A 26,739-nucleotide genomic window follows, 5' to 3' on the forward strand; every position below is an offset into this window, starting at 1 on the left:
GCGGCGCGAGGGCCGGCCGGTCACCCGCCGGTAGGGCCTGGCCGCCATCCCCGCTCCTGCTTCCTCAGGGCTACACGGACGAGCCGGTGTCCAAGATCCTGTCCCACGTGGAGGAGGGCAACGTGGTGCAGCTGGACCGCTGGGACCTGAGAGCGGAGCCCAACCTGGAGGCGGGGCCCGATGACCGCGACGAGGGCGCCACTGACAGGGTCAGCCCCGGCCCCCCGCCCCGCCCCCGCCGCTCCCCTCCGCTGGCTCTGTCCTGACCCCCCCTCCCTCTTCCTTCCAGCTGCCCCTTGACGTCTTCAACAACTACTTCAGCCTCGGCTTCGACGCCCACGTCACCCTAGAGTTTCACGAGTCTCGAGGTTGGCGTCGGGTTCTTGTCCCAAGCAGGAGAGCGGGCTGAGTGAGGGGGGAAGGGGGAGAGGGGCTGCTCCGGGGTCCGGGGGCACCAGTGACACCCACTTTTCTCTCCCTGTCCCTGCAGAGGCCAATCCAGAAAAGTTCAATAGCCGGTTTAGGAACAAGATGTTCTATGCTGGGGTGAGCCGGCCCTGTCCCCCAGCCCCGCCCCAGCCCCCCGGAAGGCCGACCCCACCATGGCCCCTGGTCCTTCCCGAGAGGCCCGTCCTCCCTTCCCTCCCCGCTTCCCCCGTCCCGGGGCCTCCCCCGGCCAGGGGACCCTTCCCCCCCTCCCCCACCCGGCCTTTCCATTTCCCATGGCAGCTCCCAAAGGACTTGGAAGCCCCAGTGGTGGGTTCCTCCTCCCGGCCCCCCCAGGCCGGGGGTCGGGGCGCCCCTCCCCCCTCCCCCCAGGCTTTTGCGTGTGTGGCAACCGACCCCAAGATAGGCCCCGAAGCCCCAGGCATCGGTTCCCTGAATATCCCCAGGTGGAGGGAGGCAACCCCGGGCCCCGTGGTCCGGCCTTGGTTGGGCCCACCCCTCCCCTGCCCCCCAGGTCTGCGGGACCAGCCGGGGCCACCCGGGGCCAATGACTTTGAGCCCCACGCGCGGCGGGTCCTCATCTCCTTCCCATCCAGGTGAGGGGGCCGGGGGGTGTGGGGCAGGGGGGGCCCGGGGATCTCCTTTGGCCCGGCCCTCCAGGTCGGACCCGGCCCTCCCCAGGCCCCGGGTCGACCCGGCCGGCCTCCCCTCGGTGGGCCTGGGCCCCAACTGGGGCTCCTGACCCGTCGCCCTCCACGGGGCCCCATTCGAAGGCCCTAACCCTGGCCCCTCCCACCCCAAACTCCACTGCTCTGGCTCCTCCCTACCCTTCCCTGCCTCTCACCCTCCTACGGCTCCCCTGACTTTCCCTATCCCTCCTACTCTCCCTGCCCTCTGCCCCTCCCCAGGCTCCCTGACCTGGCCCCTCCCACCGGGCTCTCTGACTGCTGCTGGCTCCTCCTACCGGGCTCCCTGACCTCTCTGACCCCTCCTACTGGGCTCCCTGACTGTTCCTAGTCCCTCCTACTGAGCTCCCTGACCTCTCCTGGCTCCTCCTACTGTGCTCCGTGACCTCTCCTGGCCCCTCCTACTGAGCTCCCTGACCTCTCCTGGCTCCTCCTACTGTGCTCCGTGACCTCTCCTGGCCCCTCCTACTGGGCTCCCTGACCTCTGGCCCACCCCTGACTCCTCCCTCTGCCTCCCCCTCCACAGCCAGCAGCCTGTCCCCGAGCAGCTACGCATCCAGCTCCGCAGGGTCAGCATGCACGACTACGAGGCTCTGCACTATGACAAAGAGCAGCTAAAGGAGGCCTGTGCGTGATCCTGGGCATGGGGGATGGCTGGGGGAAGGACGCGGGCCGGCCCGGGCTGACGGGCGCCCCATTGTCTCCACAGCCGTTCCACTGGGCACCGTGGTGGTGCCGGGGGACAGCGACCTGGAGCTCTGCCGGACCCACATCGAGAGGCTGCAGCAGGGGGTGAGGAGGGGAGGCAGGGGCTCCCACCCAGGCTGAAACTGGGGAGGGATGGAGGAGGAGGCCTGGCACCTTGCTGCACAGCCCCCTTGGGCCCCGGCTGTAGGTCTGGCCCCTCACCTTTCATCCTTCCCGAGCAGGAGCCCAATGGAGCCGGAGCCAAGGCTTCATCAGGCCAGAAACTGTCCCCCAACTGGTGTTTCCTGGATGGTGAGCCCTGGCCCAGGAAGGGGTTGGTCCTGTGGGTGTCCAGAAGGGCCAGGGGACACGGGGAGGGGGCATCAGGGAGCTGGGGCAGGGGAGTCCAGTGCTCTTCACGCCCCTTTCTTTCCCACAGCAACCACGGCCAATCGATTCTACAGGATAGATCGGGCCCAGGCAAGTACAGAGGAGGCCGGCCCCCCCACAGCCTGTCTATCCCCCCCGCCCCCCGGGGCTTCCCTGGAGTCCAGGGCACAGAGCCCACGCCCAGAACGGCCTCTCTCTGTAGGGGGGGAGTGGGCACCTGCGGAAGACACCAGGGGGAGCCGGGGGGGGGGGGGGCGGGGGGAACTGCCATCTCAGACCTGCCTCCCGAAGCTTCCCCAGGGTGGCCATGAAGGAGCCTCCAACATGGCAAAGGGGCCTGATGAGCCTGGCGAGAGCCCAGACCCTCTGTCGGGAGGGAGACTGGGAGGCACTTGTGGAGGCTGCTGGGACCGGTGGGGGAAGGGCTGGGGGAGGGGTCTTAAAGACCCTGGGCCCAACGGGAGCCACCGGCCCTGGAGGGCTTGGCCCTTGCAGGTGGAGAGGAGCTTGTGGGGAAGGCGGAGAGCAGCCCTTCTCTGAGCTGAGCCCTGAGGGGAGCCGTGTTGGGGGAGGGGCAAGACAGCCTGGGGAGAAGATGGAGGCAGGAACCTAAAAGCTGTTTAAGGGACTGCGCATAGGCCCGGGGGGCTGGGAGATGGAGCATGGCCGGGCCCAGGAAGATGACGGCCTGGAGGCCTGCCCAGGGAGAAGGGCAGGAGGAGGGGGATGGGATCCCCACACCCGGCAAACCGAGGCCGGGCAGCGGCCAAAGGGGTTGGACTCTGGAGGGCTCGTTGGGAACGGCCCCAGCCCAAGCTGACCGGGAAGACTTTTATTAAACACCTGCTGAATGTGAAACGTTGGTGGGAGAGGTGGGGGGGGACAGGGTCTGGCCCCAACACCCCCTCCCTCATCTTCCCGAGCTCCCCTGCCACCCCGAGGACTCTTTGTGACCCCACTGAGGGTTTCCTTGGTAGAGAAGCTGGAGGGGTCGGCCATTTCCTTCTCCAGCTCATTTTTTAGATGAGGAAACTGAGGCAGGCAGGCTGGGAGGAAGGGTCCCCGGCCTCAGGCCTGGCACTCTGCACTGCGGCGCCCTCTAGTGCCCGTGTGTGGGATAAGTCCAAGGCAAAGAGTAAGAGGCAGGATTACTAAGGATTTCAGGGGGGTACAATGCGGAGGGATTGGGGGGTTGGGGGGGGGTCTGTGGGCGTGTGAGAGAGCGAGTGCGCCACGCCCGCACTGTACACAGACACACAGAATTCACATGGGGATTATTTAATAATAAATGTATCGCTGAGTGGAGACCGCAGGAGACCGGGCGGGTGCAGGCAGAAGGCGGGCTTCTCTGCCCCTGCAGGCGGCCCCGGGCAGGGGGGGGGGCACTGGGAGAGGCCCGAGGGCTTGACCAGAGCCTGCCTTACAGGAGCACCTCAACTACGTGACGGAGATCGCCCAGGACGAGCTCTACGTGCTGGACCCTGAGCTGCTGGGCAGGCCCGCCCTCGAGGCTCCCCAAAGCCCCGGCCCCACCTCTCCACCTCCCCCGTCCCCCAGGCCCAGGTGTGCACCCCCTGTCCAGAGAGTCCCCGGGCACGATGGGAAGAGGGGTCCTCATGGGGTGGGGGAGCGAGCCTGGCCCCAAATCGCAGCTCCCTCACGTTTTCCCCCTCCTGTTTCCAGACCAGATCAAGGGGATGCGATGCCCCCAAAAGGTGAGGAGCCTTCTCTCTTTGGGCTCTGGGCAGAGGTGAAGAGTGGGGAGGGGGGGGCCCCTGTTGGCGAAGCCGGCAGAAGGAGGGCGACGGGAAGTTCCTGCAGCCGGCCCCAGATGGTCCTCCCTGAGCCTCCCAGCAGCCAGCAGATGGCTGCAGGACAGGGCCAAGATGGACGCCGGGCACCCTCCCCTCTCCCCGGCGAGTGCCCCCACCCTTCCCCAGGACAGAAAGGACTAGTGAGCCCTGAGACCTGTGAAACCCGAAAGTGAATAAATGCAATATGTGCAAAGCAGTGGATCACTGAGTCTGGGGGGGAGGGCACGGGAGCAGGGTCCCTGCGGGAGGTGCCCACCACCCTCGCCCGTAACCAGCAGGTGTCCTTCTGTAGGTGAAAGCTTGATAGAAGCTGCTGAGAACAATGACTTCTGTAAGGTATTGCCTCCCCCTCCCCTCGGGTGGGCTCTGAGACCCCAGGGGGCCCTTCCCTGGCACAGGACAGCTTGCTGGGGGGGGTCCCTAGGGTCCCCCTAGGACCCTAGGAAAGTTGGAGGGAGAAAAAGCCCAGGGAGCCGGAAGCTCGTCTCCCCATCCCCCACCTGCCGTCCCCTCAGTTCCAGGAGCTCCACCGAGCTGGGGGGGACCTCATGCTGCGGGACGAGAGGGGCCGCACCCTCCTGCACCACGCCGTCAGAGCGGGCAGCAAGGAGATCGTCCGCTACCTCCTGGAGCACGGTGAGCGCGGCTCCTCTCCAGGACCTCCCTGTGGGGCCTGGGGACGCCCCTGCTCAGATCCCTCTCCTCCGGGAATGGTGTGGCTGAGGCGACTTTTCCATGTCCCTGGAGCAGGGTGGGGGGTGGCCCCCTTTGTTTTGCACCCCCTCCCACCTGAGCTGTCTGACCTCCCCTCCGCTTGTGTTCCAGCCCCAATGGAAATCATTGATGCTGTGGAAGAGAAGTGAGTGTTGCCCCTTTAGCCCTGTGCTGGTGCCCAGACCGAAGAGCCCACCCTCAGGGGGGAGGGGAAGGGGGCCCGTGGGGGGGGGTCTTGTCTTGTCCCGGATCCCACCCGGCTGCTCCCCCTGCAGTGGGGAGACATCTTTGCACCAGGCAGCTGCCCTGCGCCAGCGAACCATCTGCCACTACATCGTGGAGGCCGGAGCCTCTCTCATGAAGACCGACCTGCAGGTGCCCGCTCGGGGAGGGCCGAGGGCCGGGCTGGCGCGGCAGGGTCTGGGCTCCCCCTGCCCAGCGCTGGGGAGTTGGCAAGGGAAAGGTCTGGGAGAGTCGGACAGACCGTGGGTGACCCCAGCTGTTTGGGGGGGCGCGGGGACCCCGGCATTCACTGTGTGCTGGCCCCCAGGGCGACACCCCAAGGCAGCGGGCAGAGAAGGCCCAGGACAAGGAACTGGCCGCCTACCTAGAAAACCGGCAGCACTACCAGATGATCCAGAGAGAGGACCAGGAGACGGCCGTGTAGCCGGTGACCCCGGGATCTTCCCCTGCTCCAGGACCGGGATGGGGGTGCGGCAGGGGGGCCAGCCCCCGGTCCCACTTGTTCACACTGCTACATTCCACCGGGCCGTGGGGGCGGCCGGCGCCGTGGGGGGACCCCGCCTGGGGAAGGAGCCCCATGGCTGACCGGGCCTCCAGGGAGGACCACAGAGACGGACTCGGAGAGCCCCTGCACCCCCATCCTGTGCATGCTTCTGTTACCTGGCTTTTGAGCCCCGGGCTCTATCCTGGAGGCCCCAGCCTCCGCCCCCACCCACACAGAGGGAGGAAAGTTGCCTCGAGAGCCAATGACCTGCCCACGGTAGCCAAGCTGTGGGCCATGACTGTGCCCGGACCGGCCACTGACCCTGGGAGGAAGGGAGACGCCGGGGCTTGGGGGAGAGGGAGCCTGGACCTGAAGAGATGGAGCCAGAGGCCAGGGCCCTCCAGAAGCCCCTCCCTGGGGGAGCCGGGCTCCGCCTCCCCCACCCCTCGCACGCCACCCTCCACATTTCACAACAAGGGGGGGGAGATCCATCCTGCACAGGGGGGTGGGGGGTGCCCCGGGAAGCTGGTCACGGTGTCATGTTTACAGCCCAGCTGGGTGTAACTCAGTAAAGTGGATGTTTTTTTTTCCTAACTGACGTGTGTTCCTGGGGTTGGTGGGGACCAAGGGCCCTGGGCAGGGGGCTGGGGGGGCGGGGCTCGGGGGTCAAACTTTTGTGCTTGGAGAGGCCCAGCCCCGTGAAGGAGAGAGCTTTGGAACTGAGCCCCGGGTGCTGTGGCTGCTGTGCCTCAGTTTACTCATCTCTGAAGGGTGGGAAAGGGCCCCCGCCCACCGAGCCTCAGAAGAGGCAGACGGCCTCCTGCAGGAGGCCAGGGTCAGCTTCTCCTGAGCCCGGAGCTGGACTCAATTCTGCTTCTGCCACTGTGGGACCTTGCTCCGGTCCCACCCCCAGCCTCCATCTTTACCTCTGCAAAATCAGGGGGCTGCATTAGGCGACCTCCAGGGTCCCAGCTTCTGGGGCCCCGAGAGCTGCCCCCCCAAAAGCCTAGGGTCCAGAAGGAGCCCAATCCAAGCCCTGGGAGGCAGAGGGGCTCAGCCTCCGGCCCGCCTTCTGGCTTTGTTACGTGGGCACCTAGGGGCCCCCCAGCTTTGAGTGAGAGGAGGGGAAGCAGGCTCTGGGGGTGACTTGGAAGAGAAGTGGGCCCTGCGCACTCCCTCGGGGAGTTGGCAGAGGACAGGCTGGGACCTCCACACTGGGGGGAGTGGGGGGAGAACACAGGTACCTTCCGGTCCCACCAGCTCAGGCCCCAAATGGGGAAACTGAGGCCGCAAAGGCCCTGGGGCTAAGGACGGTCCTCCAGGAGCGCACGTGCTCAGCTTGAGGTCCCCCCTAACCTCCTCCAGCTAAAAAGGAAACCTCAGTTTCCCCAAGAGTATGGGACCCCCAGCTTTGCAGTCCGGGGGGCGTCCCCGAGCCGGCCGGCCGGCCCCTGAGGGGCGGAGGCAGGGGCTGGCCCCTCAGGGAGGGTCGGGGCCAATGGGAGCCCCTCCCCTCAGTGGGGAGGGGGCGGGGGCCCATGTGACCGGCTCAGACCGGTTCTGGAAACAAAAGGGGCCGGGGCGGGAGGAGCCGGAGCGGGACGGTGGGCCGGGCAGGGGCGCAGGCGGCGGGACCCGGAGCAGGCAGCGAGCGAGCGATCGGGAGCAGCGGCAGCGCCGGGGCCGGGCCGAGTGAGCGAGCGAGGGAGGGAAGGAGGGAGGGAGGGAGGGGGCGCCGCGGGCAGGCGGAGGCTGCACGGGCGCACGAGGAGGGGAACCCCCGCGGCTCAGGGAGCCCTCGCGCGCCGCCCGCCGGGGCCCCCTCGGCCCGGGCTGGCTAGGCCCCGGGACCCCGCCGGGCCCGGGCTGAGCGGGGGAGAGGAGGGCCGGAGGCTCCTGGTCCGGGGGGGGGGGGGGGGGGGGGGGGGGTCCCTTCACGCCCTCACCGCCCCCTCCCCCCCCAGGATGCAGCTCCGAAACTTCCTTGTGCTCACCCTCATGGCCCTCCTGGCCCTGCCCTCCGAGGCTGCAAAGAACAAGAAAGGTGATGGGGAGCGGGGGAAGGGGGGGGGGCGCCCGCCCGGGCCCGGGAGCTGACGGCCGCGGGCCCCCGTTACAGACAAGGGCAAGAAGGGCGGCTCCGAGTGCCAGGAGTGGGCCTGGGGGCCCTGCGCCCCCAGCAGCAAGGACTGCGGCATCGGCTTCCGGGAGGGCAGCTGCGGGGCCGAGACCCGCCGCCTCAAGTGCAAGGTGCCCTGCAACTGGAAGAAGGAGTTCGGAGGTGAGGGAGGCGCCGGGCCGAGCGGGGGCCGGGGGCAGCTCGGGGGGGGGGGGCAGTTGGGGGGGGCCGGGGGCGGGGCTGACTCCCGCCCTCTCCAGCTGACTGCAAGTACAAGTTCGAGAGCTGGGGCGCGTGCGACAGCGGCACGGGCACCAAGAGCCGCCAGGGCACCCTGAAGAAGGCCCTCTACAACGCCCAGTGCCAGGAGGCCATCCGAGTGACCAAGCCCTGCACCCCCAAGGCCAAAGCCAAGATGAGAGGTCCGTAGCTTGAGGGCCCCGCCCCCCCCTCCCCCCCAAGTCGGAGCCCCTGCGAGCCCGCGGCCCACCCGAAGGCTGACGTCTGGCTGAGCCGTGCGGGGGGAGAGGGGGCGGGGCGGGGACGGATGGGGGTGGGGATACACGGGAGGAGGAGGGGCTGACCTCCGGACCCTTCCTTGCCCCCACTAACCCCGTCTGGTTTCTGTTTCGCAGCCAAGAAAGGGAAAGGGAAGGACTAGACTCCGGAGCGCCGCCTGACCGGGGGGCTTTGCCTCTGAGGGACCCCCGATGCCCCATCCTTTCCCTCTCTTCCCCTTCCCAGCCCCGCCCCCCAGAACTTACTCCACACCAGGTGCCTTGTTGCTACTCTTCTCTTTATCAATCACAAAGCCCTCCTCCCTTTCCCCGCCATTATTTCTAGCCCTGCCCCTGAGCCCTGGGGGAGGGGGGGACCAGCCCCTCCCCTCCCGGCCCTAGCTCCCTCTCACCCGGGGCGGGAGCCCCGACTTCAGCCTAGCCCCAGGTCCTTGTTCAAGCCGCCACCTTGGTTAAAAATAAAGTCTTCTCTTTTTTCCAATAAAAGCCTTTTGTTTTTAATATATAAAAGCTCCCTTCTCTAATGGTTCAGCTGCGATTTGGGGAAAGGATGCTCTGGGGTTTGGGAGGGAGAGGGAGGGCCGAGGGCCGACATCCAGGAAGCAGAGGCCGATTCCTTACCCAGACTCCCGGGGGAGCTCGGGACTCGGGGAGCAAACGGGGGAGCGGCAAACCTAGAAATAGAGACAGGTCCGAGACCTTCTCCCCTGTGACCCTCCTGGGCAGTGGCCGGGGCTTGGGGAGCCAGACCTCCCAGCAGAGCGGGGCCCAACTCCTCAAAGAACCAGCCTTCCCACCCTGCCCTAGACGTCCCCTTCATGGAGCTGCTGTGAAGGAAACGGAGTCAGCCCACGCCCCCGGAAGTGACCCATTACATAGAGAGAAGCTGAGGCTCACAGAAGAAATGACCTGCCCACTAACGGGAGAGAGGGGAGCTCCGGCTACTCCCCCTCTTCTCTGTGCTCTCCTCTCCTCCCTCCCTCCTTCTGTCTCCCTGTCTCTCTGTCTCCCTCCCTCCTTCTCTGTCTCTGTCTCTGTGTCTCCCTCCCTCCTTCTGTCTCCCTGTCTCTGTGTCTCCCTCCCTCCTTCTGTCTCCCTGTCTCTCTGTCTCTGTCTCCCTCCCTCCTTCTCTGTCTCCCTGTCTCTGTGTCTCCCTCCCTCCTTCTGTCTCCCTGTCTCTCTGTCTCTGTGTCTCCCTCCCTCCTTCTCTGTCTCCCTGTCTCTGTGTCTCCCTCCCTCCTTCTGTCTCCCTGTCTCTCTGTCTCTGTCTCCCTCCCTCCTTCTCTGTCTCCCTGTCTCTGTGTCTCCCTCCCTCACCTTCCCCGTCCCACCGCCACAGGAGTGTTTTTCAGGGGGAGGCCGTGATTGTGGGGTCCGGGGGCCCCTTCCTTGTCCCCTGGTCGGCCCTTCCCTCACTTCCCTCGGAGCCTCATTAGCCTCTGGATTCGGCCTCCTGTCCTAAGCAGGGAGGGCCACAAGTAGCAGAGCCTCCCTTTGGCTCAATAGACCAGAAGCCATGGGGGGAGGAGGGAGCTGCTGCAGCCAGGGAGGAGATGGGGGGACAAGGCAAGCTCGGGCTCAGCCGCCCTATCTGAAGTCCATGGCATGACCCGCCAAGGTCACGTGACCTGGGGCGGGGGGGGGGGGGACCCAGTGACCAGGCTGCAGGGGGGGAGCGGGAGTTTGCGGAGGAGGCTGGAGGGTCGGGCGGAGCCCTGCATGCAGGTGGGTAAAGGGCAGGCAGTCCCATGGACACCGGGGGTCAGGGCTGTTCCCCCTGCAGCCGCAGCCCGATCTCCCCCTCCCTCCTCGGGCCCACCAGACTTCCTGAGGGCTCCGTTTGGGCCAGAGCTTCCCCTGCGGCCGCAGCACCTTGGCCAGCACTGCCTCCCCTAGTCCTCAGGTGTTCTGTCCTCCCTGAACTGTCAGGGACTGGTTCCCTTCCTTCCTTCCCTTCAGGCACCCCCAAACCCCCTCCCCTGCCCTCTCAAGGGCACCCAGCCCCTTCTGCCCAGAGGTCTGTCGGGTCCGGGCCTTTCTCGGAGTCCTGAGAAGAATCCACACAACCGCTCTGGAGCCCAGTCCGCCTTGGTTCCAGCAGCAGCTCGGGCGGGTGGGCCCTACCCCCGTGGGGGCTGAGGAATGGGGATACCGTGAGGACCGGGCCTTGGGTTTCCGCTCTGGCGACTGGGCTCAGCCCGGGGCTGCTCTGGGCCCCGCCCGTCCGAGTCCACTCTCCCTCTCGGGTGGGCCGGGCGGTGGGCGTCCCCGTCCGCAGGGCCGGTGCCCACTTACCTGGCAGTACCAATGTTTCTGTACTGGCACAGGAGCAAGTGCTTGAAGGTCTTCTTGAAGGTGGCGTTGCAGAGGGCGTAGCAGGCGGGGTTGATGGTGCTGTTGACGTAGCAGAGCCAGTAGCCGATGGACCAGACGGTGTCGGGGACGCAGCTCTGGCAGAAGGTGTTGACCAGCACCATGACGTTGTAGGGCGTCCAGGTGACGATGAAGGCCAGCAAGATGGCGAAGATGGTCCGCGTCACCTTCCTCTCCCGCGCCGCCATCTGCCGCTTCTTCCTCACCTGGTTGCGGGCGATGCTGGCGAACTTGCGGGCCACGTTGGCGGCCGGGCGCAGGCCGGCCGGCGTGGCGGGGACGATCTCGATGGCCGTCACACACTCGTTGCCCGTCTGCTTCGTGACGATCTGTATCTTGGACCACTTGGAGGCCGGGTTGAGCGCCCGGGGGCGTGGGGGCAGCGGGGTGGACGGGCTGCAGCCGGTCTCGGCCGTCGAGCCCTCGGTGGGGGGCCTCTCCCTGGTGTTCTGGGTGACGCTGGCCGAGCTGGAGTCGTTGGACGTGTCCTTGTCCTCGGGGGGCCGGGGTGGGAGCAGGACCGGGGGAGGGGCTTCCTCCAGCCTCCCGTTGCGGATCTCTTCCTTGGCGGCCTCCGCCGGCTTCCGGTTCGGGTTCTTGCCGCTCTGCTGCTTCATGAGGGGGCTGCGGAGGAAGGAGAGGCCCTTGGCCTTTTTCTCCTTGGGCCTCGGGCGGGTTTGTGGGGGCGACTGGCCAGGGAGTGGATGTGCCGTCAATGACCCACGGGCGGGAACCCGCATGGGTGCAAGGTGACCCGGGGTTGGCGGAACTGGATGAAGCACTGATTGTCCGGCACCCCCACCCCACCTGCGAAGAGGAGGCCGGGCCCAGAGCAAGGAAGACCCGGGGCCGACAGAGGGCCCGCCATCTTGGTGAAAGCCTTGGGAGGTCAGGGGCTTGGTACAAAGTGGCGGAGCTGATGATGAGGGTTCATCACCGGTCTGTTCCGTGGTCAGGCCAGCCACGGGAACCCCCCCAGGGGCCAGTAGCCCTTGATGATGTACACGGTGTAGAGGTTCATGGAGAAGGCCCCAATGATGAGGTCGGCGCAGGCCAGGCTGAACAGGAAGTAGTTGTTGACCGTCTGCAGCTGCCGGTTGACCTTGATGGAGAGCATGACCAGAATGTTGCCCACGACCGTAACCAGGCTCAGCGAGCCAGTCACTGTGGCGATGAACACCATCTCCACCGTCTCGTAGCGGTTGGGGGCTGCCGGCATGGCCTGCACCGACTGGTCCGACTGGTTGCCGTAGCTGCCGTTGACAGGGGTGAAGTTGGCCATCTTAGAGTGAGGGCCGGGCCAGGAAGGGGTGCCAGAGGGCGGTAAAGAGCCTGAGGAGACAGAGAAAGGGGGTTGGGAAGGCAAGAGGGGAGGGGGGGCAGCAGGACCCCCCCAGCCCCATCCAGCCCCGGGCCGCCCCGACACCTGTAGGAGGTCTCTGCAATAATTGGAGCTCGGGAATCATTCCTGATCTTTTCGGTATCTGGGAAGTTGTGGTGAGAACACTACCATTCTAGGTTAAAAAACAATGGTGATGGTGATGGTTATGGTGATGAAGGTGATGGTGATGGTGATAGTGATGGTGGTGATGGTGATGAAGGTGATGGTGATAGTGATAGTGATGGTGGTGATGGTGATGAAGGTGATGGTGATAGTGATGGTGATGAAAATGATGGTGATGAAGGTGATGGTGATGGTGGTGATGGTGATGAAGGTGATGGTGATGGTGGTGATGGTGATGGGTGATGGTGATGGTGATAGTGATGGTGGTGATGGTGATGAAGGTGATGGTGATGGTGATAGTGATGGTGGTGATGGTGATGAAGGTGATGGTGATAGTGATAGTGATGGTGGTGATGGTGATAGTGATGGTGATGAAAATGATGGTGATGAAGGTGATGGTGATAGTGATAGTGATGGTGGTGATGGTGATGAAGGTGATGGTGATGGTGATGAAGGTGATGGTGATGGTGGTGATGGTGATGAAGGTGATGGTGATGGTGATAGTGATGGTGATGAAGATGATGGTGATGGTGATGGTGATAGTGATGGTGATGAAGATGATGGTGATGGTGATGGGTGATGGTGGGATGGTGATGGTGATGGTGATAGTGATGGTGATGAAGATGATGGTGATGGTGATGAAGGTGATGGTGGTGATGGTGATGAAGGTGATGGTGATGGTGATGAAGGTGATGGTGATGGTGATAGTGATGGTGATGAAGATGATGTGATGGTGATGAAGATGATGGTGATGGTGATGAAGGTGATGGTGATAGTGATGGTGATGAAGATGATGGTGATGGTGGTGAAGGTGATGGTGATGGTGATGGTGATGGTGGTGATGGTGATGAAGGTGGTGGTGATGAAGGTGATGGTGATGTGATGGTGATGAAGATGATGGTGATGGTGATGAAAATGATGGTGATGAAGGTGATGGTGATGGTGATGAAGGTGATGGTGATAGTGATGGTGATGAAGATGATGGTGATGGTGATGAAAATGATGGTGATGAAGGTGATGGTGATGGTGATAGTGATGGTGGTGATGGTGATGAAGGTGATGGTGATGAAGGTGATGGTGATAGTGATGGTGATGAAGATGATGGTGATGAAGGTGATGGTGATGGTGATGGTGATGAAGATGATGGTGATGAAGGTGATGGTGATGGTGATAGTGATGGTGGTGATGGTGATGAAGGTGATGGTGATAGTGATGGTGATGAAGGTGATGGTGATGGTGATGAAGATGATGGTGATGAAGGTGATGGTGATGGTGGTGATGGTGGTGAGTCCTAACAGGCCACACTTTACAAAAACAAAACTTTACAGAAGTGACTTTATTGGAGCCTCACAACAACCCAGTGATGTAGCAGCTCCTAGCAGCTCCATTTGAGAGATAAGGAGCCTGGGATCAGCGAAGCGGGCCTGCGTCTCGGAGCCGGGGAAGAGACACAGTGGCATGAAGAGATCTGCCCATGAGCGGCGGCCTCGGAGCCAAAGCCAGCTTTGCTTCTCCCTCTGTCCCTGCGCGTCTCTAATCCCCGATGCCGCGAGGGCCGTGGACCAGAGGCCCCTTTACCAGGGACTCGGCCCTGGCTCCCGGGCTCCCTTCCCCCTCCTCAGCTCTGCAGGACAAGTGGGCCCCGGTCTCCTCCGGTGACGGTCCCCAGGGGTCCCTTGGCGGGAGGGTCCCCAGGGGGTAAAGCAGTTCAGAAGTCTCAGCAGAGGCTGGAGGAACCTCCCCCCCCCCTCAAGGGCGGGACCGGGGGGTCTGGGGGGGGGGGGCTCCAGTCCGTCCCCAGCTACGGCGTCTCCCTCTGTTGGTGGTCCTAGAAGGAGTCGCTCCGGGCTCCCGGGCACGCGGGCGCTTTGAATAAATGCTTTTTTATGTTCATTTAACTCTTTCAGTCAGAGAACAAGCACTTATTAAGCACTTGCTGTATGCTCTGCGTACATAAGGCAAAAGCAGGCGTGCGTGCCCCCAAAGAGCTTCCCGGCTAACGAGGACCGGCAAGATGCTGAGGGACTTGCCCCCTTTCCTCCCAGCTGCCCCCCTACCGGCCCGGGAGTCTGCTGCGCAGCGTCCGCAGGGGGGCGACGTGTAAGGCGCACCGGGAGGGGGCGGGGCCCCTGGCGGGAGCCGGAGGCGCGTGGGGGGGCGCTGGGCGGGGCCCCGTGAGGAGAAGGGACGCCGCCAGCCCCGACCCCCAGAGGCAGGGGGACGCCGAGGGGGGCGCTAGGGTGTCGGGGACCTCGGGGGGAGTCGGGGACCTCGGGGGGAGTCGGGGACCTCGGGGGGAGTCGGGGACCTCGGGGGGAGTCGGGGACCTCGGGGGGAGTCGGGCCGTGGCGACGCTGGCCCCCCGCGGGGAGCTGACCCGTCTCAGAGCGTTCAGGGGAAGCGCCCGGGCCCCGCGGCCATCGACCGACGGCGGCCGGGGGGGGGGGGGCCTGTGTCCCCAATTTCCATTTTACGGGTGAAGAGACTGAGGCTCCGCGCAATGAAACGCTGCCCGAAGTCGCCCGAGCACTGAGCCCACGGCCTGGCCCGCGCGGCTTCTCTTTGAGACAGTCCCTGCCCCACGCTAAGCCTCAGCGGCCTGCTCCGTAAAAGGGGCGGCTGGCTGCATGGGGAGGTATCGAAGGCGGCCGCCGTCATCCCCAGGCCCCGCCAGAGATGCTGACCCACGGCAAAGTCCGGCCCCCGGCCCCGGCGGGCGGGGCCTCGAGGGGCAGCCCAGACGCCCAAGCTCCAGACTCCCAGGCCGGGCTCTCCCCGCAGCTCCCCAGCCATCTGGGCGCCCGCCGGGGGGTCACGGGCTCCCCGGAGCCGCTGACAGCCCCTCCCCCGCCCCTCCCGCCCACTCCGAAGTGAAAATCGCACGCAGGTTTCCTTTTCCCAACATCGCGCCCTCCCCCCGCTCCCTCCCACGGCAGCCCCGGCGCCTCGGGGTGACTCCGCTCCCGCCTCACGTGTGCGGCGGCACGCGGCCCGCGCCCGCGCGCCCGCCCGCCCCGCCCCGGGCCCCGCCCACGCGCCCGCCCCGCCCCCGCTCACGCGCCCACGCGCCCGCCCGCCCGCCCGCCGCCCGCCCGCCCGGCCCCGCCCACGCGCCCGCCCGCGCCCCGCCCCGCCCGGCCCCCCACGCCCCGCCCACGCGCGCGCCCGCCCCGCCCCGGTCCCGTCACACACTCACCGCCCACGTGCAAGAGAACACACACTCACGATACACACCCGCGAGACGATCTCCCAAACTCCTCAAATACTAACACATCTATGGATGCAGACCTCCCGGTACACACTCACTACTCACCTCTCCCAACCCCACGTTCCACGAGCAAGCACCAGCTCTTGGAACGCCCCTGAAGCGCCCCGCGAACGCTCCGGGACCCCTCCCGCCCCTCGGGCAGGCTTCCCACAGCCCCCGGCCCGGCGCGGGAGGACGCCCAGTTCTACGCGCTCCCAACCTCCCACCTCGGAGGTCCCGAGGGGCCCCCTGGGTTCTCGGCCCGTCCCCGCCGGCTCGCCCACCTCGCAGGGCTCCCCCCAGCTCTGAAACCCGAAGCTGCGCGGCCGCGGGACGTCCCGCGCCCCCTCCCGGCTCCTCCCGGCTCCGGCGTCCTAGCGTTCTCCAGCCCCGGCCTGTTCCTGAGCTCCGGAGAACTGCTGGGCCGAAGGTCTCCCTCCCTTCCCACGCGGGGAGGCTGGGCCCAGCGGTTCAGAGGGGCAGGAGGCTGGGCCAGCAGGTTCCAGGGGGCGGGAGGCTGGGCCCAGCAGGTTCAGAGGCGGGGCGGCTGGGCCGCGTTCAGAGGGGCGGGGCTGGGCCAGGTTCCAGAGGGGCAGGGAGGCTGGGCCCGGCGGGTTCCAGAGGGGCAGGAGGCTGGGCCAGCGGGTTCCAGAGGGGCGGGGCTGGGCGGCGGTTCAGAGGGGCAGGGGCTGGGCCCGGCGGGTTCCAGAGGGGGGGCGGGGAGGCTGGGCCCGGCGGGTTCCAGAGGGGGGGCGCTGGGGCGGGGCTCTCACTCCACTCCTGGCAGGAGCAGCGCCCTCGGCTTCAGCACCATGGACACGGGCTCCGGGCAGGGCGCTGCGCTGGGGCCCGTGGGGGCTCCTTCTCCTGGGAATCTCCAATGCCAGGGTCCGGCTCTGTCCTAGAGAAGGGCCGAGCGGCGGGGAAGCCCGAGCCCGGGGGAGCAGAGGCCGAAATTCCGAGGAGGATCCAGGAGGACGAGAGCCGGGAGGTCTTCCTGGGAGGCTCGGCAAGCTCAGCCGCGGTTCAAGTCAACTCTGCTCAGCTTTGAAGCCCCCGGCTTCCTGTCCCTGCTCGGAGCCCCCTCGGACCTCCCCAGGGTGCTTCTCTTCCCCACCGGGCACCTATTCCCACGGCCGAGGGTGACGGAGGAGCCAGGAACAGCTTCCCTTCGCCTGCCCGGGCCTGGCTGCTGCCCCACTCTCCTGGGTCCGTGAAAGGTGCCCCTCATGCGGGCATAGTGGGTGACCCCGACATTCCTGCCTTCCCACCCAAGGGACTCATCGTCTGGAAGATGCACGGTGGCCTAGATGAGATTTCAGAATTCCTCAGCTCAGACATTTCAGATTGTGAGGTCCCTCCCAGTAAGGACATTCCGGGTTCTGAGGCTCTCCCCAGTTCTGACTGTGGGCTCTAAGGTTCTCCTCACATTCGCTATTCTAGATTCCAAAGTGTTCCCCCAGATCTGACATTCGAGGTTGTAAGGTCCTTCTTAACTGTGATCTTTAAGGTTCCACTCAGCTCTGACATTCGAGCTTTTTAGGGGCTTCCAAGTTCTTACTTTCTAGGTTCTGAAATTCCTCCTACTTCTGACTTTCTAGGTTCTAAGATTTTCCCTCTCCACCCCCACCCCTACAAACTCTGACATTCTAAGTTCTGAGATCTCTCCCAGCTCTAAAGTTCTCTCCCACAGCTCTGACACTCCAGGTTCTGAAGTTCTTTCCAGCTCTGATCTTCTAAGTACCAATTCTGATCTTTGGGGTTCTAAGATCCCCCTCTATGATTTTCTAAGTTCTAAGGTTCCTCTAAATTCTGACTTTCTAGGTTCTGAGGTACCTCCCAGTTCTGACTTCTAGGTTCTAAGATTCCCCTGCCGCCCCCCCCCCCCCCATTCTGATATTCTACATTCTAAGGTCCCTCCCAGTTCTACTTTCTAGGTTCTGAAGTCTCTCCTAACTCTGACATTCCATATTACAAGGGCCCTACCAGTTCCAATTTTCTAGGTTCTAAGGATCCTTCTGGCTCTGGCATTCTAGGAGCTGTGACATTTTAGGTTCTAAGGTTTCTCCCAGATCTGACGTTCTAGGTCCCAAGGTCCCTCCTACTTCTGACTTTCTACATTCTGAGGTCTCTCTCAGCTCTGACATTTCCATCCCTACCTGCTCTGATCTTCTAAGTTCTAAGATCCCTTCTGTCTTTGACATTCTAGCTTGTAATGTCCCTCCCAGCTCTGATCCTCTAGGTTCTAAGATCCCTTCCGGATCTGACATTCTATGTTTTAAGGTCCCTCCAAGCTCTGATCTTCTAGATACTAAGATCCCTCCTAGGTCTGGCTTTCTACCTTCTGAAGTCTCTCCCAGCTCTGACATTCCAGGTTCTAAGGTCCCTTCCAACTCTTTTTCTAGGTTCTAAGATTCCCCCCAAGCTGTGACACTCTAGATTCCAAGGTTCCCACTAATTCTAATCTAGGTTCTAAGGTCTCTCCCAGCTCTGACATTCCAGGTTCTGAGGTGCCTTTCAGCCCTGATCTTCTAGGATCTAAAATCTTTCCCAGTTCCGACTTTCTAGGTTCTGAGGTCCCTCCTAACTCGGACATCTCATGTTCCAAGGTTCCTACCAGCTCTGATTTTCTAGGTTCTAATATCCCTTCTGGCTCTGACAATTCTAGATTCTAAGACTCCCTTCCTCAGCTCTGATCTTATAGGTTTTAAGGTTCCCTCCAGCCCTGATCTAGGTTCTAAGGTCCCTCCCAATTCTGACTTTCTAGGTTCTAAGATTTCCCCCACACATACTCTGACATTTTACATTCTAAGGTCCCTTCCAGTTCTGACTTTCTAGGTTCTGAGGTCCCTCCAAACTCTGACATTCCAAGGTCTGACTCCCAGCTCTGACATTCTAGGATCTAAGGTGACTCCCAGCTCTGATCTTCTAAGTTCCAAGGTCCCTCCTACTTCTGACTTTCTATATTCTGAGGTCTCTCTCAGCTCTGACCCTCCAGGTTCTAAGGTTTTAGGAGTCCGGCTGAGAAATGACTCACATCGGCTTCCAGACCTGAAGCCCGGTGCCAAACCTGGCCATGTTCTGCTTAAATTCTGGACCTCGTCGTTGAGCCCAGTGCCATCCTCCACCCTCAATTGCTTTATCCTGGGCTGGCAGGGAACCTCCTGACACTCTCCCCCAAAGGTCTCTATTCCTCCCCCCCCATGACAAGGAATCCCCCTGGCTCTGGAGCAACAACCAGAATCAAAGGCGAGGGGAGTTGGAGAGGAGGGGGCAGGAGTGCCAGCCTTGGCCCCAGATGCCCTCCCTGGCTAGATGTGTCTCAGTTTCCTCGTTCAGAAAATGGGGGTCTTTGAGCCCTAGCACTGCCCTCACGGGCCTGTTTTGAGCTCAGATGATGGATCTGTATATGACAGCAGGGGAAGTGCAGAGGGGGCTGGGAAGACCCGAGTTCGAGTCTCGCCTTTAATCCGGTCTGGCTCTGGAACAAGTCATTTCCATTTCTTCCTGGCCCAAGGCTCTGAGAGTCCCAACTGAAGACCAGCTGCTCCTCTGCCTCGGCGGAGGGAACTTCCGCTCTACATCAAGAAAAATCCCTCCAGGAAAAACAATTCCTTGCCAACCTCCCTGCATCGTGGAAATGCCAATCCAGCCCCCTCGCCTTACAAATGAGGAAAACAAGGCACAGAGAGTGGGGAGGAGGAGACATAATGAGAGCCATCCAGAGCCAGGATTTGAACCCAAGCCTCCCGACTTGGATCTGGCTCTATTCCTGCTTGCCCCGGGACATTCCCTTGCTCCTAAGGCAGCCAGGGGCCCGCTCTCCCTGCTCTGAGAGGAGCCTTGGGGGACGCTCGGCCTCCTGGCCCAAGGGTTCCCGCCTTGCAGGGCAGCGGCAGCTGCTCGGAGGCTTTCCCCCACTGACTGCCAGCCGCCCCCCTGCCTCTCCCTGTGCCCCCAAGGGCTTAGCGAGTGCGGGGCCCACACAGAAAACAATAAACGGGAACTGCTGCTATAAGTGGGGAAACTGAGGCCCGGGGGAAGCAAAGTCCAGGTGAGAAATCAGGATGGGGGAGCCCCCACCCAGCAGGCTTTTCCCTGCCTCCCCGTCAAGCTTTCTCCAGGAGGCTTCCAGGTTGAGAGTGTGTGCGCGAGTGTCAGGCCGGGCCCCGGCCAAGGTCCTGGACTGAAGGGGACGGACCCCCGGGGCTGGGCGGAGGCAGGAGGAGCCGGGACCCTGAGCCTTCTCCCCTTTGAGCCTTGGCCGCAGTTCGGGGGAGGCAGCGGGCGCCGGCCCATCCATCGTGGGGCTCCCGCGGGGGGCAGGGCTGGGGCGCGCGCCGCCGCGAGGAGCCGTCCCCCGGGGAACGAGCGGCCCCGCTGCGGCAGAGCCCCCTCCCCTGGGCCCGGCCCCCCAAGCTGCCGGCTGCCTCAACGGGCAGAGCAGGCGGCGGCAGAGACCGCGATCGCCACTAGATGGGGCTGTCGGCCCTAGCAGGGGCTCGGCCGCCCTGTACCTTCGGAGGGGCCCGAGCTCTGCAGAGGGGAAGGGAAATGGTGGGGGACGGGGCAGAGGGGCGGGGGCGGAGACAGGAGCAGGGGAAGGGCTTTGTCTCCCTTTGGAAGTTTCGGTCGAGAGACTCGTGCTCGCGAGGGAGGGGGGCGCCGAGGGGGGCTCCCCAGGCGGGGCTTGGGGTTCCCAGGCGCGCTCGGGGCGCTGGCCCGACGAGGGGAGAAAGCTGGGGAGGGCAAGGGTAGCAGGTTACCCTTCCAGGCCCCGGGGCCGAGGGCGGAGGTGGGGGAGACCGGGGAGGGGGGGCGAGCACAAGGGAGGAAGCCGATGGCAAGCAGGGCGTCTTTTTTGTCTGGGGCCTCTCCCACATTCACATAGGAGTGTGTGCGGTGCGGATGGACCCCGGGCACGCCTCTAAATGGCCTTATGTGGCCCGGCACGCGGCCAGGCTGCGCAGACCGGTCCGGGCTCGGGGCCCGAAATGGCAGGGGGGGGGGTGGCCAATGAAAACGTGAGAAAACAAAGAGGTGCTTCTCTACCCCCCCCCCCAATGCTTCTCTATTCCCCCTTCTCTGTCCTCCCCTCAGTGCTTCTCTATCCCCCCCCCTCCCCCCCCACACACACACTGCTTCTCTCTCCCCAGCAGGACTTTTCAGCTCCCAATCCCAGGGCCCTTTTCGGTGGAATAGCCAGGGGAGGCCGGAGATGCTCCGCGGTTCGCAGGGGAAGGAGCAGGTGCCGCGGGCTGGGCGGCCCTTCCCGCCTCTCCCGGCCCGGGCTGCAGCTTGGCTCCCTCCTAGCCCGTCCTGCTACACCGGGGGCGGAGAGGGGGCAAGATTCTAGTCCAACTGCAGCCTCCTTCTCCCTTGGGCCAAACGACAGCCTTTAAGAGGGGCCCCAGCGCAGCTCCTGCTCTGTAAGACACTTCTCCCCTTCTCTTCCTCCCCCGCCTCCACCCCCCGTATGGCCGAGCTCAGGCCTTTCCCATCCATCAGGACAGGGGATCCATCTCTTAAAAGTTGCCACCTCCGTGTAGGAGCCAGAGGTACAGGGGAGAGAGGCAACAGCCTGCGGAAGGGGCTGCGCTGGGGCCCTTCTCCCTTCAGGACCAGGGAAAGCTGCCAAGAGTCCCTGGCCTCTAACCGGGGCCTGAAGCTAGAGAGCAGGGATAGGGAGCAGCGGCTCAGCCCTACGAACCACTGAGTCACAGAGGCCATTGGGGCACTGGGGGAGACTGGCTGCACGAAGAGTTCTAGTCCCCCAAGGTCAGGGCCGAGATGCTGCTGCAGCTGCAGCCAGATGTAGCCCGAGAGGGGCTGCCGGGAGCAGGGGAGATGCTGGCAGGAGGTGACCTCCGGAATGGGCTCTGGGGCCCTGCTCCTGTGCCCAGGCCCCCAGGGACGAGCCCTGGCAAATCCCCCTCCGACAAGCTCCCGGCTGGGTGGGTGAGGGGGCGCTCCCCAGCCCCTGCCTGACCCGGACAGAGCTCTGAGCTCCTCAGTGACAGGTGCAGGCCGTCCCCAGCAGCAGGTAGCGGCTCGGGATCCAGTCCCCAGACAGAGCAAGGGGAGCACAGCCCCGAGCCGTCTGGGGGCGCCGCGTGGCCACCCTGCTCGCAGTTGCCGCCGAGGTTAGCCATGCTGATGACGCCATGAACCCGCTTTGGGTGACTGGGTTCTCCCGGGGATCGCAGGCGCATGGGTCCCCCGGTTTTGTCCCGAGGGGCCCAGGCCCCACGAGCTCTCTCCCTCCCCAGGACTGTGGATTGTGGGAAGCCCTGAGGCGGTTGGAAATGTCCCTTCAGACATGGCCTGGGGCGGGGGTCCTTGAGGAGGGCTGGGGAAGGGAAGGTGGAGTCCCGAGGGTGCGGCCCAGGTTATACCGCACATAAAAAGCCCAGAGGACGGAATGGGGGGGGGGGGGCTCACGGACACCCACGAGGCCGGTGCTCGGGGAGGGAGGCTCTGTCTCGGGGCTTGCTCGAGTGGGGCGCACACCGGGGGAGAAATGGCTCCTGGGTGGACTCGCTGCGCCTGGGGATCCTGAACCAGGAGGGAGGTTCTCCCGGGTGGGAACAGGAATGGCGTTGCCAGAGGCTGGGGCGGAGCGGCGGAAACTGGAAGCCCCCTCTGTCCCCCCCAAGGCCCAGGGCCCGGAGTCGGACGCCCCGGGGCCACTTCGGAGCTCCAAGCGCAGGGGAAGTTGGGAGGCGGGCGCCCACCTGTCCGGGGCCGCTGCTAGGCGGTGCGCTCCCCGACGCCCCTCCAGCCCTGCCCCGCGGCCCCAAGCACTCCTCCTCTCTCTGGGGGCCTCTGGTTCCCGATCCCCCCCCGGACCCGAGGGCGCCCCTGCGGGGCTCCAGGCCCCCTCCCCGGGGCCATCCTCGCGGCGGGCTGCCGGTCCAGCCCCGCGCCCCTCCGGCCGCACTTACCCTGTAGGGCCGCGCTGCTCCGGACTGGCCCGAGGCTTCTTGGGCGGCCGGGACGGACGGGGCGGAGGGGATGGACGGGGCGGGCGGGGAGCGGCCAGGGGTCAGGAGAGGACCGTCGGGCCGGCCCGGGCAGCCGGTCTGGGGCCAGGTGGGCGCCGCGGAGACCGGGCCGGGGCGGAGCCGGGCGGGGGGCAGCGGCGGTGCCGGCCGCGGTCCGGGGTGCGCAGGGGACGGCCCCTGCTCGCTCCGCGGCTCCCGGCGGCTGTGGCTCCGACTCTCTCTCACCCTCGCACTTTTCCCGATCCTCGTGATGTCACGGGGAGGCAGCCAATCACCGCGGGGCAGCCCCACGGCTGCGGCCCCGCTCGCCTCCCTCCCTCCCTTCCTCCCTCCCTCCCTCCGTCCGTCCGTCCGTCCGTCCCTCCGCGCGCTCTCCGGGCCGGGTCCGCGTGTGCCCTGCGGGAGCCGGCCCGGGGGGGGGGGGGGGAGGGCTCCCGGGACTACAGCAGGACGTGGGGCGCGGGGCGCGGTCCCGCTGGGGATCCCGGCGCGTGCGCTGGGGGGAGGGTCCTCGTTGTCGTGGTGACACCGTCCCCGGGAAGGGTCCCCAGGTTCCTGTCCCCAGAGCCCGACCCCATCTCCGGGCTCAGGCCGAGACCCCTGTCCGGGGTCGCCCCGAAACGTCTCTAGGAATCGCCGCGTGCGGCTGGGACTTATTACCCGCGAAGTTCGGGGACCTGGCAAGCAGCTGGGGAGGCGGGGGGAGGGCCGGGCCGGAGGAGCACTAGGAGCGCCTGGGCCCCCTCCCCTCCTTCACGCGCCCATTCCTTTCCGTGACGTGGAGTCTGGCCTGGGCGGGGCGCAGGGCCCCCCTCGCCAGGTCCGGCCCTCGGGGTTAGCGCCGGGACCTCGAAACGAGCGCTCCCCACCCGGGAAAGAGAAACCGACCCAGTGGGAAACGGGCGGGGGTCCGTGGGCGCGGCCGGGGATGGACCGAGTCCAGCCGCCGGGTGCCCGAGCGTCCCGTCGGGGGCGGTGGGGGGGCCCGCAGTGGGAAGCCCGGGGGGCTCCCGAGCCCGGCTCGGGGCGGCTGCGCGGGCACCTAAAGCCTCCGAGTTCTGCACCCCGGAGCCCAGCGCCCTCCTCCCCCCGCCGCCTTGGCCAGGGGCTCCGGGAGCGCAAGGGGGAAGGGTCAGGTTCCGGTCCTTCCTGGATTCCCTCCCTCGGTGCATCCCCATCCCCAGCCTCGCAGAGAAGCCTGGAACGGGCGGCCTAAACCCGGGCAGCCTCCGCCCTCGGGGACCCCTGGCTACCCTGCCAGGCCCTTCCCCCATCCAGCCGGGCTCCAGGGCCCTGGACAATGGGGGCAGGAGTTCCCCGGCACACCCCAAGGTAATGGGAGAGCGGGACCAACCGCTTTCCAGAGGCTCGTGGGATGGGGCCTGAGAAGCCGCCCAGCATTTTAGGGATTCGCCCCCGGGGCAAGAGGCCAGCCGGGCCAAGCGAGCACCTCCTCCTTGGACACTGCCCTGCCAACGTGTGCCCCCCGGAGCCCCGCCACAAATTGCAGCAAGCACGGGGGGGGGGGGGGGGGGGGGGGGGGCTCGGGAACTTCAAACCGCAGCATTCATCCGCTGGGGGCAACTCTCTCCCTGCCTCAGGCCCGGATGACCCCCCACCCCTTTGGAAATTACCCAGATCTTACTCTGCCCCCAGAGAAAGGGGGAGGGGGGAGAAAAAGTCCGCTCCAAAGAAGGCTCTTCAGTGTTGAGGTTTTCAAGACCAGGGGGAGGGAGAGAGCACTCTGAACCCCAGAGCAGGCAGTAGCTGCTGCTGTGTGGGGGCCTGGAGGAGCTAGAGCTGGGTCCTCACTCCTTATCCCCCCACCCCCTACCACCATCACCAGGGTCCCAGAAAGGCCTTCAGAATCTGACAGGGGAGAAGCTTCCACGCCGTTTGCTCCCATCTCTCCAGCCCAGGAGCACCAGCCACTCCTCCATATGGCTGGGCCCCCAAGAGGGAGGCCGAGGGTCGGGGAGGCCGGAGCCCCATTCACCCAGGGTGGAGGTCGGCACCCAATGGTGGCCACTTTTTGGAAAGGCTGCTCCTGGACATGGCCTCCTGCAGCCAGGACTGTTCCAGCTTCATCAGTGACTTGGGGGGGGGGGGTCGTTCTCTGAGTGGCCGGAGTGGCTGGATGACTGAAAGGCGAGGCGGGGAATGCCTTTTCCTTCTCTACCCACTGGTCCCTGGACGGGTGGGACGCCCATTTCCTTGTGGAGGCTCCACGGCTCCCACAAAGCCTTTCCTCAGGACCACCAACTCGGGGTCCTGCCTTGTTAGTGTTCTACAAATATCCCCCGATTTCTTGCATTTTGTCGGCTTGGCTAGACCCTAAGCTCCTTGTGGGCACGATGGTGGGCACAGGGGTGGCAGCAGGACAGCAGGTTTCCCTGCCTCACGTCCTTGGAGGGACCCAGGCGAATGCACTGTGCCCTGTGCTCCTGACTGTGCTTTCACCCCCATTATCTCCTAGACACTTTTAGGGCGGGGGCAGGAGGCCCCAGTGGGTCCCTCGGACACTGGCTGCCTGGCTCACAGAGGGAGTCAGGGAGCCCCTGAAGGGGATCGAGCCGACACCATACCTGGGGGCTCTATCACTGTTCCCAGGTCCCTCCTCCTCTCCCTGGCTCATCCCAGGCACAAAACTGTTGCCCTTCCTGGTCAGGGCCGGCGCCTCAGCTTCCCTGGGCTCGGTGACATCTTCCCAATTCAATCATCTTACAGTGGGGAGGAGCAGAGGGCGGGCGACCAGGGTCACAGGGTGTCCCGCCGGGAGGACCCCAAGGGAGGATCTAGGGAAGGGCCCAAAGCGCGCAGAAACACAGAGAGAGGCAGCGAAGGGTAGCCATCATTTTAATGACATTGATCTTTGGTGTTTCCCTTGTTAGCAGTCGGACTAGTCCCCTCTCCTCCCACCAAAATGTCTCTATGATGAGTTACAAACAGAAAGGAAATCACATTTCTTTATACTAAAAACAAAATCATCAGAGCCTTGATTTCTCCACTAGAAACTACATGTACAGTTCAAGATTTCACATGCAACACCTGACAGGACAGACCGATACCTCACCCTCTGACCCGGAGCTGCAGCCCTTGCCCAGCCCGCGCCGGGCAGATGCCCAGGGTCCTAATACTGACACATGAAGCCCTGCTCCGCTGGGCGTTGGCGGGAGGATCTTGGGGAACCCACCCAGAGGGAGGTTGTCCTGCCACCCGCCCCTCCTCGGCCCAAGCTCCCTGAGTGAGCTCCTGCCCACTAACCTGGATCGCTTCCTTTGCCCTGGGGGGAAATCCCCAGGTAGCAAGTGAACCGACCCCTCCGTCACCACAGAATCGTCCCCCCACCAGTTAAGTCAGTCCCAGAGCTTGGCCCAGGGCCCAGCTTGGAGCCTCTGGGTAAGAAAGCCAAGGGATGGATGTGAAGAGGCGCAGGGACGGGAGAGGACCTAGAGGGGCCGGGACCCTCCTCCTCCCGGCGGCTGGGCCGGGGGCTCACGGCCGTCCTCGGCGCGGGATCTCCCCAGAGCTGGAAGACGTGGCCTTTCGAGGGCTGTGGCGAGAGCCCCCTCCGCCCAGCCAGGGCTCGGAGCGCCGCGCGGGCCCACGACGGCAGCCTCCCCGGCGCCCGCCTGGCCCCCTGTGGCCGGCAGCTTCTCAGCGGGCACGGATCCTAGTGGGCTGCGAGGTCGGGTCTCTGCTCGGCAGCGTGAGGGCGGCAGCGGCGGGCCCAGTTCCTTCTACCTGTCCCTCGGCTCTCCACTGGGGCACCCGGCGCTGTCAGCAAGAGGGTTGTTGTTGGTTAGGTCGCTGTACGAGATTGGTCCCACAGTGCTCGGGGAGGCCGGCCTGGCCGGGCCCGTCCGCAGGCTCAGGCCCCGCTCCGCCAGAGGCTCCAGCTCCGGGAGGCTGCGGCCCTGAGGCTCGGGGGCCAGCCCCCGCGAGGTGGAGGGCTGGGGAGCCGCGCTGTCGGGGGCCGGCTCCGAGCCCGTCTGGGAGCTCCTGTGGATGCGGTGGCTGACGATGATGTTGTTGCCAAAGCCTCCCATGGAGGCCATGGTGGTGCTCTGCTCCCGCTGCACCACCGCTGTCATGCCCCCCTCGGCCATCAGTCTCTGGATCCTGGTGAGCGCGTCTTCCCCTCCCGGCCCGTACTCCGGACCCTCACCTGAAAGGCACAAAGCGGGGAGTTAGCAAAGATGGGGCCAGGGGCACCTGGGAGTGCAGCAGGGTCTCTGTCCCTGCGCAGTATCCTCCCCCTCCCCGTCCCCATCCCCGTGCAGCAGAACCATGGCTGGCGTCCCTAGCACTGATAAAACCTCCAGAAGACCAAAGTCTTGACAGAGAATCCAAGTCCAACTCAGCAGTCTCAGATGGGAGACCCCGGCTTGGCCAGAGGAAACGCCGCCTGGGTTCTCGTCTCCCTGGGCTCTTGGCGCCGCCCAGGTTCTCATTGCCGCCTCCGGCTCTCGCCACCCTGCCATGCTCCTCTTCAGGGCTGTCTTGGAC

At 64.9% G+C, this 26,739-nt stretch overlaps 5 protein-coding genes across 13 annotated transcripts in view; 3 read left to right on the top strand and 2 right to left on the bottom strand.

Moving 5' to 3' along the window:
• The window catches only part of DGKZ (diacylglycerol kinase zeta), a 37,688-nt gene extending 31,629 nt beyond the window's left edge, over positions 1-6,059 (top strand). The window contains exons 15-29 of the mRNA XM_031943570.1: positions 69-209; positions 290-368; positions 491-626; positions 894-1,043; positions 1,582-1,760; positions 1,843-1,925; positions 2,063-2,132; positions 2,260-2,300; positions 3,637-3,773; positions 3,894-3,925; positions 4,317-4,360; positions 4,540-4,660; positions 4,850-4,883; positions 5,014-5,113; positions 5,289-6,059. Coding sequence (XP_031799430.1) covers positions 69-209; positions 290-368; positions 491-626; positions 894-1,043; positions 1,582-1,760; positions 1,843-1,925; positions 2,063-2,132; positions 2,260-2,300; positions 3,637-3,773; positions 3,894-3,925; positions 4,317-4,360; positions 4,540-4,660; positions 4,850-4,883; positions 5,014-5,113; positions 5,289-5,405 — 1,464 coding nt within the window. The 3' untranslated portion in view covers positions 5,406-6,059. The remainder of the gene's footprint in view (positions 1-68; positions 210-289; positions 369-490; positions 627-893; positions 1,044-1,581; positions 1,761-1,842; positions 1,926-2,062; positions 2,133-2,259; positions 2,301-3,636; positions 3,774-3,893; positions 3,926-4,316; positions 4,361-4,539; positions 4,661-4,849; positions 4,884-5,013; positions 5,114-5,288) is intronic.
• A 48-nt stretch (positions 6,060-6,107) lies between these two features.
• MDK (midkine) lies at positions 6,108-8,696 on the top strand. The gene is made up of 5 exons (XM_031943039.1): positions 6,108-7,157; positions 7,430-7,509; positions 7,585-7,746; positions 7,845-8,006; positions 8,220-8,696. Exons 1-5 carry the CDS (start codon positions 6,862-6,864, stop codon positions 8,243-8,245), a joined length of 726 nt encoding a protein of 241 aa, XP_031798899.1. The 5' UTR covers positions 6,108-6,861; the 3' UTR covers positions 8,246-8,696.
• A 661-nt stretch (positions 8,697-9,357) lies between these two features.
• Positions 9,358-22,472, bottom strand: CHRM4 (cholinergic receptor muscarinic 4). Its single transcript, XM_031941981.1, is given in 3 exon segments — positions 9,358-11,151; positions 11,154-11,807; positions 22,171-22,472. Coding segments are annotated over 2 exon segments (1,362 nt in total). The 5' UTR covers positions 11,758-11,807; positions 22,171-22,472; the 3' UTR covers positions 9,358-10,393.
• On the top strand, positions 21,820-25,907 carry LOC116420075 (collagen alpha-1(I) chain-like). The gene is made up of 4 exons (XM_031943571.1): positions 21,820-22,318; positions 22,821-23,361; positions 24,145-24,427; positions 25,758-25,907. The coding sequence occupies exons 1-4, from the start codon at positions 21,820-21,822 to the stop codon at positions 25,905-25,907; spliced, it is 1,473 nt and encodes a 490-aa protein (XP_031799431.1).
• AMBRA1 (autophagy and beclin 1 regulator 1) overlaps positions 25,070-26,739 on the bottom strand; it is a 168,514-nt gene continuing 166,844 nt past the window's right edge. For all 9 annotated transcript variants that reach the window (XM_031943017.1, XM_031943015.1, XM_031943016.1 and 6 more), the window contains one exon: positions 25,070-26,398. In XM_031943017.1, coding sequence (XP_031798877.1) covers positions 25,971-26,398 — 428 coding nt within the window. In that variant the 3' untranslated portion in view covers positions 25,070-25,970. The remainder of the gene's footprint in view (positions 26,399-26,739) is intronic.

This window comes from Sarcophilus harrisii, chromosome 6 (genome assembly GCF_902635505.1).
Source record: "Sarcophilus harrisii chromosome 6, mSarHar1.11, whole genome shotgun sequence".
Taxonomy (NCBI): domain Eukaryota; kingdom Metazoa; phylum Chordata; class Mammalia; order Dasyuromorphia; family Dasyuridae; genus Sarcophilus; species Sarcophilus harrisii.

Coding starts and splice junctions, on each gene's coding strand:
- MDK (XM_031943039.1), top strand. CDS start 6,862: ATGGGACCCCCAGCTTTGCAGTCCGGGGGGCGTCCCCGAGCCGGCCGG. Junction 7,158..7,429: donor CAGCGCCGGGGCCGGGCCGA/GTGAGCGAGCGA, acceptor CTCCCCCCCCAG/GATGCAGCTCCGAAACTTCC. Junction 7,747..7,844: donor CTGGAAGAAGGAGTTCGGAG/GTGAGGGAGGCG, acceptor CGCCCTCTCCAG/CTGACTGCAAGTACAAGTTC.
- LOC116420075 (XM_031943571.1), top strand. CDS start 21,820: ATGGCGTTGCCAGAGGCTGGGGCGGAGCGGCGGAAACTGGAAGCCCCC. Junction 22,319..22,820: donor GGCAGCCGGTCTGGGGCCAG/GTGGGCGCCGCG, acceptor CTCCGGGCTCAG/GCCGAGACCCCTGTCCGGGG. Junction 24,428..25,757: donor ACCCACTGGTCCCTGGACGG/GTGGGACGCCCA, acceptor GGATCTCCCCAG/AGCTGGAAGACGTGGCCTTT.